Source organism: Typha latifolia, chromosome 1 (genome assembly GCF_019914945.1).
Source record: "Typha latifolia isolate L0001 chromosome 1, TyphaL0001v2, whole genome shotgun sequence".
NCBI lineage: Eukaryota > Viridiplantae > Streptophyta > Magnoliopsida > Poales > Typhaceae > Typha > Typha latifolia.
The window spans coordinates 4,589,102-4,602,900 of record NC_133086.1 but is presented as its reverse complement, the minus strand read 5'-3'; the positions used below and the strand labels follow the sequence as shown (position 1 = coordinate 4,602,900).

The window sequence follows — 13,799 nt, the reverse complement described above, 5'->3', positions numbered from 1 at the left end:
ACTTATCTTCCTCGTTCTCTTCTTTTTTCTTCGTTACAAAGAGAGTTGACACAGTTCGTTGCTAAAGCTATACATATATATCCTAAAAAAGCAGCACAATATTGTGGAAATTCGTGCAAGTACCACATATTTGCAAGCTATGTTTTATACAAATGTGATGATGCGACGTTCATTGAAATCTATTGATGGCTTAACATAGAAGAAACTATTGTTGCATGAAGTATAGCCCACAATACCCTAGAGATGGCAACCAACTCGATTGGGTATATTTAACGATTCGTCGGACGTTGATGTCAAAATTATCTGGCCGACTTGTGAACCCAACGTGCTCTCTGGTTTTAATCTATTGTTTGCTAAAATAGCTCCCTTTGGACCTTCAAGTTGATGTGGTCTGATGAGTTGCTGTAAAGCTGACCATCTTAAGCTAAACACTTCTATAAAAGCAAGCACTTCGAAGCGAAATACTCATGCTGCTGATGTATAAGCTGTTCTCTCACCAACCAAATCCTATGGAATTATTTCATAACAACTTATTCTTCTCAATTAAAAATCGTCACTTCCTTCCTATCTTAGATTATCTCCATATCTATGGTTGATTACACTCGCTATCCAGCTTTAATTTTTTTTTCTCAATAAATTAACAGTAATTTCTAAATAATTAACATCATTCGATAATGGATGATTAAAAGCTGTCAAACGTTTGCGGTCCTTTTATCTTTGAGTCGTGCGCTAAATTATCCCATATTTTCTAAGAAAATGTTTGCATGATGATATGCAAGAATACAATTTTCTAACTATATACAACCTAAGACACTCTGGAGTACATACGATCCAGATTAAGGGCGGCAATTTTAAAATCCAACCATGTAGCCCATCCTGACCTATCGAAGTAACTTTACATATATATATATATATATATATATATCTAAAAATGGCCCATTGGAAACTCAATACTCTCTCACTATTACCCTCCTACCCCTGATAGAGCCATTCCGGGACTCCCAATGGCTCAAGCTAGAGGGCCAATTTAGACAATTCGGTTGACCCTTTGGGGCCTCCTCAACTGTCGCCCTTCAATTATCCCGTCCGCTCCTTCCCGCCCTTCACGCTTAGACCCGTTAAAAATAAAATAAAATAAAATAAATAAATAGTACATAAAAAAAAGAAAAGAACAATGTTGAGTTAAATTAATTAGAAGGAAAATTTCACATCCTTCCATCTCTCACGAGTTTGCGATTGCTGTGGGCTATCCCCGTCGAAGCCGGATTCGGCTTTAAACGGGCGGAGAATCGCAATTGTTGTTTTCCCTTCTTTCCCTGCTTCTAATTAATCCATCGGACATTTCTTCCAAGATTCAGGAGGTCGTGGAGGAAGATTAGTTTAGGTTTCTCTCGATTGAAGCGGAAGAGAGACCACCCGATGACGACACCATCTTCAATGGAGTTGATGGAAAGAATGGAACAAAGGAAGGTGCTTTGAGCTTTTCTCAGCATTGGAGTTAGATTAATATATTGCCAAAGGTATTGGGTTTTCTTTTAATGATAATTTCTGCACCATAGTTGGACCATTTTGATAATTATAATTATGGCTTTTATTTCTCTTATAATTTTGTAGCGAATCCTGAGGGAAGGAAGGGGAGGTATTGATGGGGACCAAGATGAAGGGCCTCCTCAAGGGCCTTAGATACATTTCACAAATCTTTGGTAATTAATTCGTATTCCTTTATGTATGCAAATGCAATCTTAAATCGAAATCTAATGGAGTATTACCGTTTTCCTAAATTATGATGATTGATGCAATTTAAACTAAACTGACGTGAGAAGCGATCGGGAAACTTGCCTGGCAGACAACAAGGAGCAGGAGATGCAGATCGGATATCCCACCGACGTCAAGCACGTCGCCCATATCGGATGGGATGGTCCTTCCGTAAATAATGCACAACCCGCCTGGGTAATATAGACCAAGTCTTATCCTCTCTCTCTCTCTCTCTCTCTCTCTCTCTCTCTCTCTCTCTCTCTCTCTTTTCTCATCTTTTGCACGATCTTCACCATATGATCTCCATCTGACGGCTGTAATCTTCTGATGGTTGTGTTGAAGCAGATGAACGAATTCCGATCGGCCACGCTCAGCGCCAGCCTCAGCGGAGACGGCGGGGACGTGGCCGTACGGCTTAACGGAGAGGGCGGCGGAAGTGACCCCGTGGCACGTGATCTGCAGGAGAGGAAGCCTTCCCGAACGTCGCGGCGCAACTCCTCGAGCGGCTCGCCGAACGCCGAGTCGCCCATTAGGGAGCGGGAGCACTCCTCCCGCGGGATCCGGCAATCGCGGCGCCACGTCTCCGCTGGTACCGAATCTCTCGACTCGCCGGACGGATCCCGGCGCATCCGGACGAGCCGTAGCGTCGCCGGAAGCGTTGGATCCCCCGACTCCCTCTTGCAGGACGGACCGGCGTTGCCGAGGCAGTCGCGCCGCCGGAAGCCGAAGGGATTCTCTTCCGCCTCCGTCATCGCCGGTGGTGGATCGTCTCGGTCGTCGCGATCTAGGGCTCTCGCCTCCGTATCGGATCCCGGTTACGAGGAGCGGAGCCCGAGTTACCCGCCGCCATTAACTCCCGCAAGAGAAGAAGAGGGATTCTGATTTGAAAAGCTAGACTTAATTCTTTTCTCAAATTTTTTTTCAAGTATATATTTCCCACCAATCCCGTCGTGATCCCATGATCTGTACAAATAGAGAGTTGCTATGTACTTCGCCGCTCTTTGATATATATTATGTGATGATCTGCTGTTACCAAAGAATAAGAAATGAGAAAAAGAAAATTTTCATTTACCAACTTGCAATACTAAATACCTCTACAAGTTTCATATTTCCCGGGTTTCTTTTTCCTCTACTATGAACATAAGTAACGCTCACCTAAACCGCTAAAAATTAAGGAAAAAAAGAACTGGAATTAAGAAGAAACATGAGGAAGAAATAGGTGAGTCGTTGAGAGGGGAAGCTTCGGAGGAGAAAAGAACAGGATGGGGAATTTCTGTTTTGTTGCACGGGGCAAGATAGCCGAGATTGCCCTTCGTACTACTACTCGCGGGGCCCACAAGATCCTCTCCCAGGCATAGGTGAGGGTTACCCCCCAGCTTAAGCTTACCTCCCATCCGACCCACGAAGCCGGCGGAGAACGGGATCCGACCCTGGAGCGCGTTGTTCTCCAGGTTAATCTCCCTTGCGGACATCTCCAGTCGCTTAAACTGGTCCGGCAGCTCTCCCTCGAGAGAGTTGTCGTTCAGCGCCAAGTAGCTCAGCCTTTCCAGGAATAACCCCATCGATTGCGGGATATTACCGACGAGCCCGATGCCGGACAAGCCTAACCCCAAGAGCGCCCCAAGCTTCTTCCAAACTTCCGGGATTCGCCCGCCGAGGTGACGGTTACCGCTAAGATACACCTCCTTTAAGCTCGTCATCTCGCCCATCGCGGTCGGGACACCACCCGTGAGGTGGTTGTAGCTGAGATCTAAAAACTCGAGCCGCTTCAACATAGCCAGCTCGGAGGGAACCGGTCCGACGAGCCGGTTCGAGCTGAGGTCGAGCTTTACTAGCTGAACCAACCGGCCGACCTCGACCGGGATCCGCCCGCCGAGGCGATTACCGCTCAGATCCAAGATTTTAAGCGTAGTAGAACAGCCACCGATCGAGGTGGGGATGTCTCCACGAAGGCGGTTTCTCGACAGGAGTAGTTGCTCCAGGTTCCGTAACTTCCCGATCTCGATGGGGATAGAACCGGAAACCCCGGTGCCCGTGACGACGAATCGCCGGATATGGGGGAGATCGCCGATGGAGATGCCAATCCGGCCGACGAGGGAGGGGTTCTTGATGAAGACAAGCTCTTCGAGGGAGTCGGGAAGGCTCCAGGGAGTAGTAGGGAGGGGAGCCTTGGAGTCGGTGAAGCAGTTGTAGAAGAAGAGCTTGCGGAGGAAAGGGAAGGAGGAGGCGTAGGAGAGGAGGAGAGGGGCGACGGTGGCATTGGGGCCGCAAGGGGGGTTGGGGGAGAAGTCGGAGACGTAGCCGAAGTTGAGCTCGACGATGTGGGTATCTCCGGCATCGAATAAGTCGCAGACGAGGCCATGGGGCCCGGAGAGGCAGAGGTCATCGGGGTAGAGCGAGCGCCATGCGACGTCAGAGTTGATGGACTCGAGGGCGAGGTAGGCAGCTTCCTCCTCCGCCGGAGGAAGGCGGACGGGTGGCATCTCCGCCGCTTCTTCGAAGGCGGAGGAAGGGATGAAGAGCAGGAGGACGAGGAGAGAGGAGAGATGGAGCCCCATGGTAAATGAAGCTTCTAAGACGGCGTTGCGAGGTTGGGTTTTAAAAAGGCAAAAAGTGGAAGGTCTTATTTACACAAATGCCATCAATAATGTTCCAAATGACGAGTGGGTCCTAAAGGGAGGAGAGAGTCTGCGGCGAAAGGCTGCAGAGGTATCAGGTGGCAGCGGCGTAGAGTAGGACGGCAGGACAGGAGAGTAGTGGAATGCTATATTAAATGACCATTTTAATCCTAGTCCTTATGGTCCGGTAGAGAAGAGCGGAAAAAAAAAACCCCAGAGTGATGCCACAGGGAGTCTACAACTTTCTATTGGCACGCTGCAACTTTCCCATTCTCTTGCTTGCAAACCGCGATGTCTTTAAACCTACTACGTATTTGAGAGCATTTAATGGTTTTTGGTTCTCAGATTGCAGCATTAGAAGAAAAGGAATATATAGTACCCATTGGAGTTCACGATTGTTGTACCTTTCGAACATTAAGTCTAACAGAGCTTCAAAAAGAAACAAATCCGAATGTTCTCTACGCTTTAATCAATCTATTTTCTTTTGTCTTTGGAAAGAGTGCGCCTGCGCCTGCGCCTGCACCTGCCTAATTTAATTGCAATAGACGACGAGCTTTTCCCATAGCACCTCCCTCGAGGGCATTGTTGGATATTAGAAGCTTTTTCTCTTTGGCAGCCATGGGGACCACGGCAAGCGAACAGAGTACGCAGAGGAAGAGACAAATACTTAATCGACTCACGCAATGTTTGTGAAGTTCCGGATTTGATTAGTTGGTGACTTTTAAGATGCGACCGGGGCTCAAGGGGACGACGGTTAAGCGGATGTCGGGAAGCGTGATCGGAGAAGACACGTGGCGGAGAGGGAGAGGCCCTCGGGTCGTACGAAGGGTAGCTCGTAGCCGCCGACAGCCAGAGAGCAAAATCTGCCATTACGGATCGGTCGGGGGGAGGGAGGGGGGGGGACCACACGACCGCCGTACGAAGGCGAGGTCGCTGTCGTTCATGATATCGTTTTATTCGTGATGCGTCGACGTTCGCACGTTGTAGGAGGGTAGAGCGATACCTGGCCGTGTGATGGGATGGGAGTGGGACGGCTGGGATCGACCTGGTGAAATTGACGTCCTTTGGGCGGCTTCTTTTTTTTTTCGTCTTCTATCGTTGGATGGAATTTAATGATTGCATTTTTTCCGGGGTGGGAATGGCTTCAGAAGCACTCATCTGGACAATAATGGAAATTAGGTGGGTGGATAAGAGCGATGTGATGTTTTGGAGAGGTGAAATGTAGCGATCAGTGCGGCATTTATAAGTCGTCTGGGGGCTATTTTTGTTGTTTAATTTTCTTCCACTTTGGGGGGAAATCAGAAAATTATGAAACAATTATGAATGAGAAAAGAGATAAGATTGGTAATAAGGGTACAAACTGCAAAGGTAAACACCTTGACAGCAGCGATGATAGGAAATTTGCCAGAACAGGTATGATAAACATTAAAGATCAATCATCCAGCACCTAGTTTACAAGTTAAACACTCAGGATACATACATGCATATACACTTATAATGTGTGTGTATATATACAGACAAATAGAAGCAGAAAGAGAAACAAATATAGCACCTAGCTTACAAGCTTGCAATATACTGCAAGAACCAAATTGGCAAATAGATAATTTGTATTGCCATTATTATTACAAGGTGGGAGAAAATCTTTTTGAGTGTATTACAGATTGGATGAACATTAAGTGGGAGTATCTTTTGAGCGTATTACAGATTGGAAGAACATTAATTACGAAGGTTAACATTTCATCATAACTGACTGTTTAAGAGAGAAAATGAATGGATTAGAAGGTAAGAAAACAAGCTCAAATATAGCACCCCTGAAACTTTCAGTCTCTTGACAATCGGACGAGTAACCCAGTGGGAGTTTGCACAGTTTTTAGATGACCAGACCCTATTAGATCGCGAAGGTGGAATCGCATGTCAAGTGGTGAAAATCTTAATCGTTTCTTCTCAAAAGCAGCAAGCATCATCTCTTTGTACTTCGTACGTTTTAAAAATGAGAGTATCTCCTTCCTTCCCTGGCCATTACACAAATGATATATCAAAATATATACTTGGTTCGCCAAAAAATGGTTGTAAGCATCAGACCGATTTGTCAATCATCCATGAAATACATAAGACAAGGAGAAAGATTCATTCCCCTCTAAAGTTTAAAACATATTCAAAGCCAATTGCTAAGAAATGCAAGGATATTTTGATTGAATTGGAGAAATGAGAGACTTTTCATTCATCTCTAAGCAATTGCTAAGTCTATAGTTCATCACTAAGCATTTCGCTATGTCAAATATTAGGCTGGAATTTCACCTATATTAAATGAAATTTTGCAGTTCAATGCCACATACCTGTGAAAGACTCTTCCATATGGACCCAATATTTGGAATTGCAAACCAGTACATATTTGGATCAATCAGTTGACGAGTCTACATTAAAAGGTTATTATGTAAGAATAATTAAATAAGTAAAACATTATTAGCTGTCCAGTATAGAGCAAGTCCACTAGATGAGTTTAAACATCAAACGTTACTGCATTACAGTGGTGGACTATTTGGAAAAGTAAGAAGAGATGGTCAACATCCAGAAATAACATATTGATCTATTTAAATTCTAGCAATGAGTATAAGTAATATTGTAGTTCATCCAAGAAATAATCCAGATATTCATAATGACAGAAATTTCTTCTAGCAAAGGAGTTATTAGATGCCAATGGAAATCACGGGAAAGAATATTGTATGCACATAAAACACATCCAGTTTTTTATAATAAAGATGAGTCATAATGAACTACAAGTGGCATGTGAATGCCATGCACAAACTAAAGACATGGAGAATCCAAAAGGAAACCTGATAAAGTGGATGCCAGAAAAATATCCAACCAGCATGTGACACTCTCAATTGTAACAGGGTGGCCAATTAAAATAAAATTAACCAACACCTTCACTACTTTGGTTAAGCCATAAGAGTACATGGAAATATAAAGTAATATTTGCTCCTTTAGAATCATGTTTCCATTAGCATCAGAAGAAGTATGGGCTTGTAGTTACTTCTGCTGGCCTTGACTTCTTGATTACATTTATCTGATTGTTGTCACGTCAAAGTTGGCTAGTAAGAACATGATAGAATCAGAATATGAACTTGAATACATAGATTTTCTCTATTTTCTCCTTTAATCTTAACCTTTAATTTTATCATAAATAAAAGTACAAGTGCAAAGCTTTCCAGCTAAGCTTTTAATTCTAGCACCAGAATGACTTTGGGCAGGGTTGTTTGTCCAAAGTGTACCTTTTTATTTATAAGTAAGACCGTTCAAATCCTTGTCTAACAAAACTTGTCATTAAAACTTTGCTAATTTTGTATTTCTCTGTCATCTCAAAATTTGCGTTCTTCCTTACACTAGACATGTGGTGCATATTCTGCACAGTAGTCATGGCACTATACAATTTACAACTTTAGAGAGAAGTTCCAGTTATAAATAGTGCAACAGTTAGATTTATCCCTCCACCCATAAAATTTAACTTTCTGCAATATAATGACTTCTCTTAGATTTCTATTATTTCTCAATATCTAAATTTTTTTCAAGCAGTTAGATGACATATTGAAACCTTAATTGCCTTCTCCAGAGAACATTGGAATATCTAGTTCAAGATGTGATGCAGGTATTATGCATGTCAATATAACCATACATATTTCCTAAGTAAATATAACTGGAGATATCAATAGTTCCATCTTTTTCTTAATCAATCAGAAAATAAAACCTCAAGGTTATACTTACAAGAAGACCCGCATTGATTAAAAGTGTGACATGCTTGTCTGTCACATCACCTCCATATGATAAGAGCGAGAACTGCAATGCAGCAAAGGGTACCAAACTGTGAAGGAAAAATACCAAGTGAATTACAAGTTCACCAGAAAAAGAGGTATAAAATTATCAATATTCTTGTCTCTCAACATTTAGGAACTACAGTTAGATTTCAAATGAAAATGCAAAATCTACAAATGTGATGACCCCGCTTAAAAGTGAAAACTAGTACATATATTATCATCTCAATAATGAAAAAGATATATCAGATATCCTAACTGCTAAGAACAAAAAAATAGTTGGAGCATGCTTATATTAAAAAAGGCTACATGAACATATCAAGCAGATAACTGTGACTGGTTCAGTGACCTGCAGCTATGATGATCCAAAGTCTCCCTTAACATTGCTTTTTCTGTTCTGTGAGATAATGATTCAAAAGTGTAATTGGAACAATGACTATCTAGAAGAACATAATTGATTGAAGTACCAACTCCAGATATCATTACAATTATGAACTTCAAAATTGAAAGAAATACATAATTGATTGAAGGACCAACTCCTAGATATTTCTACTCACATGACTATCTTGAAAAAAGCAGAATGACCTGTCTAGAAGAACATAATTGATTGAAGTACCAACTCCAGATATCATTACAATTATGAACTTCAAAATTGAAAGAAATGCACACATAAGAAATAAAAATGAGATACACCCACATAAAGAATAACTCACCAGCTCCTGATGATGTATACTAACATCCAGCTTGGAATCAACAACGTATGCCTTGAACCACTCGAAAATTTCAAGATCAAGTTTGTTTGGGATCTCTAACCTTTTCACAGCAATTTCCATCTGTAAATATTAAAAAAGAGTCATCTAACCACTAAATACATCACTTAAGAAAGAAGGTAGCACACAACTACTAAAGTTGCAAAGCAAGAACGAAAAATTATTCGTGACCAAGAACAGAGTTGTCTTATAAAAGAGTACATGCTTCTTTTGCACAGTTACCAATAAATAATCTGATTTGCAATTTCTTGAGTTGAGCTAGTCAAGTGCAACATCAGACAAAGTTTAACTTGCAAAAATGTTGCCTACATATCATTAATTAATTTGACTTGAGTTTAACACAGGTGATGGATACCTAAGTTACCTGTCTTAAATAATCATCCATGAACATTATGGCATGATCATCCTGCCCAGTGTTAAGTTTAAACACGCGCAAAATTTTGTCTTTCTTCAAGGACTGCAAGGAAAAGGATTAGTATGAGCTGAGACAAAACCAAATGAAAAAGCAAAATATCTAGAGAAAATAAAATTGACAAGGAGCCAGAAAATTTTAACTACAGAACACTACCAATTAACTGGGATTGATCTCTGTATCTCGTGATAGGTCATTGCTCGTAGCAACATTACATGTTTAACTAATTATCCTGCTTTTCCTCAAGGTGAGAAGGATAAGAGGAGTTCAAAAATGCCAACATCGAATAGCAAGAAATTTCTTTGATTGCTAGCAAATGCCAGAGGCATTTGCAGACCATAAAGTGTGCAGAATAGATTTACTTTAAGCAGGAGACACAAATGAGGAAACAGAACAGAACTTAATAAAATGAACTGATGTATTTATAAAGTGAAAGAAGGGCAGTCAACACTCTTAAGTAGAAGTATCAAAACCAGACCTCCAAATCTCTATCAACTTGTGTCCTGTCCTTCACGCTACTGTATAACTGTGAACGTAAGATAAAAGGCTGCACTACAACCTGTAACATACAGTGTAACTCATCATGTCGTATCAAATTCTATGGTCAGAAAAAATTTCTGCTCGCAAGAGCAGCTTAACTTTACACAAAAGTAAGTTGAGAATTGAGATAGCATGTAAATTTGGTTTAATGCAAATTAGAACTAGAAGTAGAATTTGCAAGAGAACTCCCGAAGAAATAAAAATGAACCAAGCGTTGGCATTATGCCATCAATAGTTATTTACTTATTTTCATGGACAAAATCAGTAAGCATTCACAAATTCAGATTTCTTTGACAGAAAAATAATTTACTTGATAATGCCAGAATGGAAATATATAAATAATTAAAGTCGATATTTCTAAGTAGCCCAAGGCTGAGGTGTCAAAAACAAAACTACGTATTAGTAAATCTACACAAAAAAATGAAGAAAAAATTGTAATGAGGGTTTATATATAGATAGAAAGTTTTTATGTACATAAATTTGGCTATACGAGAAGGGAGATCAACAAGAAAACCAAGCTTGAAATAAAAGCAACATAATTGAAGTGGAGCTAAGTGCTTCACTTTTTGTAGAATGAACATCAGATACCACCTAAGTCAAAGGGAAGGTCATATAGGGCTTCTATCATGTCAGTCATTGTTTGTGATTCAATTTCCGCAACTAGAAATAAAAAATTCGGAAAACAAGTATGATTCAGATCTAATATCTTGAGCATTAATTGCAGAGTTACCTTCTCTACAATTGGAAACTGTTCCCGCATCATTTGAAGAGCTATCAAGGTATCACTGAAGGTAAGATCGTGCTCTGCATATTGATAATAGCGAGAAAATTACATAAAAGTAATTTGCAAAAATGAAGGATTGGGATAAAGATATCTATCCAATTGAGCAATAAATACATCTATGCGCATAAAACACATGAACACAAACCCTAACAACTACAATCACTTGCATACAGAGACATCAATAACACATCGTATCGATCGAATTAGCAACTAGAGAAAAAGAAATTATAGGAGAGGAGGGTACCTAGTCCTAGGGTTTCTCCGGCACCGGCGCCGGCGCAGGCATCTGCATCGATCACTTCGACGCGAGCTCTCTTCCTTCCGCTACCTCGAGAAGTTTCCGCCATCGTCGTCGACTTTAGGAAGAAGGGCGGAGAGGGAGAGAGGAAGTACCAAAGAATTCCGCGGCAGCGATCAAGCCAACTCGAGGATTGGGCGCGCGCTTGCGCTTCGTGTCGTCAATTAAAAGATCACGATGACGAGGTCACGTGCGGGGGGATAAACGGGTCGGGTCCGTATCCTTTTACCCGTTAATCTTATCCGCTTTTATTTGTACCAAGTCTACAGGAGACCCAAGTACCCAACGCAGGCTTCGACTATTACGAGAGCCCACCAGTAAATTTTGGGAACATTTTGTCCAATAAATAATTCAAATTTACAATTGCTGGACTAGTTTGTCTTCATTCCAACGGTAAAGGAACAATGAACAATATAAAACCCAGGAGTCCTGGGCCGGCCCATCTCGGGGCCCACGTAGTCATTCCTCTGATCGACGGCTCTGATCGATGTACTTGATACGCTCGTGGGAGCGTCCTTTTGTGTCGCGAGATCTCCATCATCGCAATCACTGGGGGATAAATCATGTGGGGGTGCTCACGGACGTACGACTTGGTCAAAGCATGGCCCCAAAAATAGTAAGGAGGTAAAAGAGGGGAAAAAAAAGAAAAGAAAAGAAAAAGTAATAAACCATCAAACAAAGAGAAAAATATTGTTTGATACCCTCACCCCAAGATGTGAATGGCTTCCAAAAGTGTACGACTTAATCGAGAGTGTGTGTGTGGATTGTTTTCAAACATGGGGGGAAAGGGGAGTGAGAGTATCGAACTCCACCCCACGAGGAGGAACGGGAGGAGGAGAGGGGAAGGGAGTGGGGGCACGATGGCGAAGTCTAGTCACTTCTCGCTCTCGAATTTTGGACGATGCGACACGAGACGTTCTCCACTCCAGTACGGATGCCTTTCATCTCGCGCCACGTGGACCCCAGCCGACACCAAGGACGTGGAGCCACGTGGTACACTGGTACGGCAGAGTGCGCGATTGGGTGGCATGTCTCGCCCAATGAGATGGGGGATGTGGGGTTGAGATTTCAGGGTGGGGTCACATCACTATGTCCTTTCACCTTTTCATCTTTAATAAAAACATTTAAAAGTGCTTCGAAATTTTAAATTTAAACCAGCAAAGGTACTTCGTAGAAAGCACAGTTATCGTCGATAACGTCATTCACCCTTCTATTGATGGCTTTTCTCAACAAGAAAAGAAGAAAAAAAAAATGTTTTTATTATAATTAATAAATTTAAATCTTAGCCAAGAAGACACTGTTGAGGTTCTACTATCCTCAAAAGGGAGAAATAGAGTATAATTAAAGAAAGATGATTCACAAAGGCGGAGATTTGAGCGAGTTATTTATTACCCACGGACTCTCTAACGTTGGAATGAATATGTATTCCTTCTGTGAGGATTAGATGAACCATTTGGATATAAGAATCTCAATCCCTGATGCTGATGCTGATGCTGATAAAGATCAGCAATGGAACAAGCATACGCATCGAGGGGTTGAGGGGGTATTCATGGAAACTTAAATTTTAGCTGTTCGTTGTCGTCTATAGTGTTTGATCTTGGAAAAAGAATGCATAGTGCCACGCGAATTCTCTATTTCTATAGGTTGGTAAATAAAAGTGGTGAGAATCTCCAAAAAGAAAGTGCATAGCAGAATACATATAGTCGAGCTTATTATGATCATAAGAATTTAAAATTTTAGTACTAAAGTTATTGTTTTGTTGTTTGATAAAATCATTTGTTAGACTTATATGTTTATCTATACACTATATGCTGAGCTTAAACTATATATCATAGGAGATCGAACATTAAGTTTACTAATAGATGTGATATAGGCAACCTAACATCAATCGTTGTGCAATCACAAAGTAATGCAGTTCTGTTCTCTATCATGTTAAAATTAAGGCAATTAATTGTAATGGATGATCAAATCATATTCAATATCTAGAATTTTAAATTGTGAAATTTACACGAACTTGAAGTGGATGAAAGGTTGTTAGTTCCAGTCGAATGTGTATCACAGGGTACAGATTATAATCTCATCAATCCAAGCTATAATGCCTATATGCCTGAGTAGCTACAGAAAGCTATACATGCAAGAAGCCATGTCCAATTAAAGTTAAACTCCATTTCAATCTTTAATATATAGTAGACTCACGGAAGGCAACAATTCGAATGCCTTGAAGGAGATAAAGTCCAATAACTACTGACATGATATATATATATATATATATATATATATACGACCACTTAAAGACAGAAGGACTCGAAGGGGAAAAGTGGGAACTGCTTACATGGGTGAGAAGCAGCGAGAAGTTTCTTCCATGCATCAAAATTTCATCAGCTTTGCGATACTCCGGTGGAAAATACGGTTCGCTTCTTTTGTATTTATCTCAATTATTCTTCAAGAATTTCTAAGTTGCTTTTCAGAATAATATCATAAAGCTTCTCCATGGCAGAAAGATGTTCGACCAAGCACACTATAAAGAGCTCTCAGTTCAGTATATGAAGCTCAACACATTCCTTATCCAATTCAAGAATGAATACTGAATAGTTTTTAGATTAATCGGATCATCTACTACTCTTCAGGAAGATTTACTTGTATCTAATATGTCTAAGTGTATCTGCAAATAAACTTAGCACGAAGAACATGCGATGCTGATGCGAGTGATAGTTAAAATCATTACTGCATGCTATGGAGGTACCATTGTTACCAAGTGGTGTATCATACTCCACCCAAATCATCAAATCATAGATCTATATAAATGTAGTATA

The 13,799-nt window shown here is 41.0% G+C and overlaps 3 protein-coding genes across 3 annotated transcripts; 1 reads left to right on the top strand and 2 right to left on the bottom strand.

Annotated features, from left to right (window-relative positions):
• The first annotated feature begins 1,277 nt into the window (after positions 1 to 1,277).
• LOC140798275 (CRIB domain-containing protein RIC6) lies at positions 1,278 to 2,826 on the top strand. Its single transcript, XM_073152085.1, has 4 exons — positions 1,278 to 1,520; positions 1,615 to 1,703; positions 1,847 to 1,950; positions 2,101 to 2,826. Exons 2-4 carry the CDS (start codon positions 1,646 to 1,648, stop codon positions 2,635 to 2,637), a joined length of 699 nt encoding a protein of 232 aa, XP_073008186.1. The 5' UTR covers positions 1,278 to 1,520; positions 1,615 to 1,645; the 3' UTR covers positions 2,638 to 2,826.
• A 92-nt stretch (positions 2,827 to 2,918) lies between these two features.
• LOC140800195 (uncharacterized) lies at positions 2,919 to 4,313 on the bottom strand. The gene has a single exon (XM_073154865.1). It carries the CDS (start codon positions 4,311 to 4,313, stop codon positions 2,919 to 2,921), a length of 1,395 nt encoding a protein of 464 aa, XP_073010966.1.
• Positions 4,314 to 5,773: 1,460 nt separating this feature from the next.
• Positions 5,774 to 11,127, bottom strand: LOC140781848 (uncharacterized). The gene is made up of 8 exons (XM_073128115.1): positions 10,933 to 11,127; positions 10,635 to 10,708; positions 9,843 to 9,923; positions 9,317 to 9,409; positions 8,896 to 9,015; positions 8,136 to 8,207; positions 6,710 to 6,787; positions 5,774 to 6,385 (listed from the first exon to the last, which is right to left on the bottom strand). The coding sequence occupies exons 1-8, from the start codon at positions 11,033 to 11,035 to the stop codon at positions 6,194 to 6,196; spliced, it is 813 nt and encodes a 270-aa protein (XP_072984216.1). The 5' UTR covers positions 11,036 to 11,127; the 3' UTR covers positions 5,774 to 6,193.
• Between the last annotated feature and the right edge of the window lie 2,672 nt (positions 11,128 to 13,799).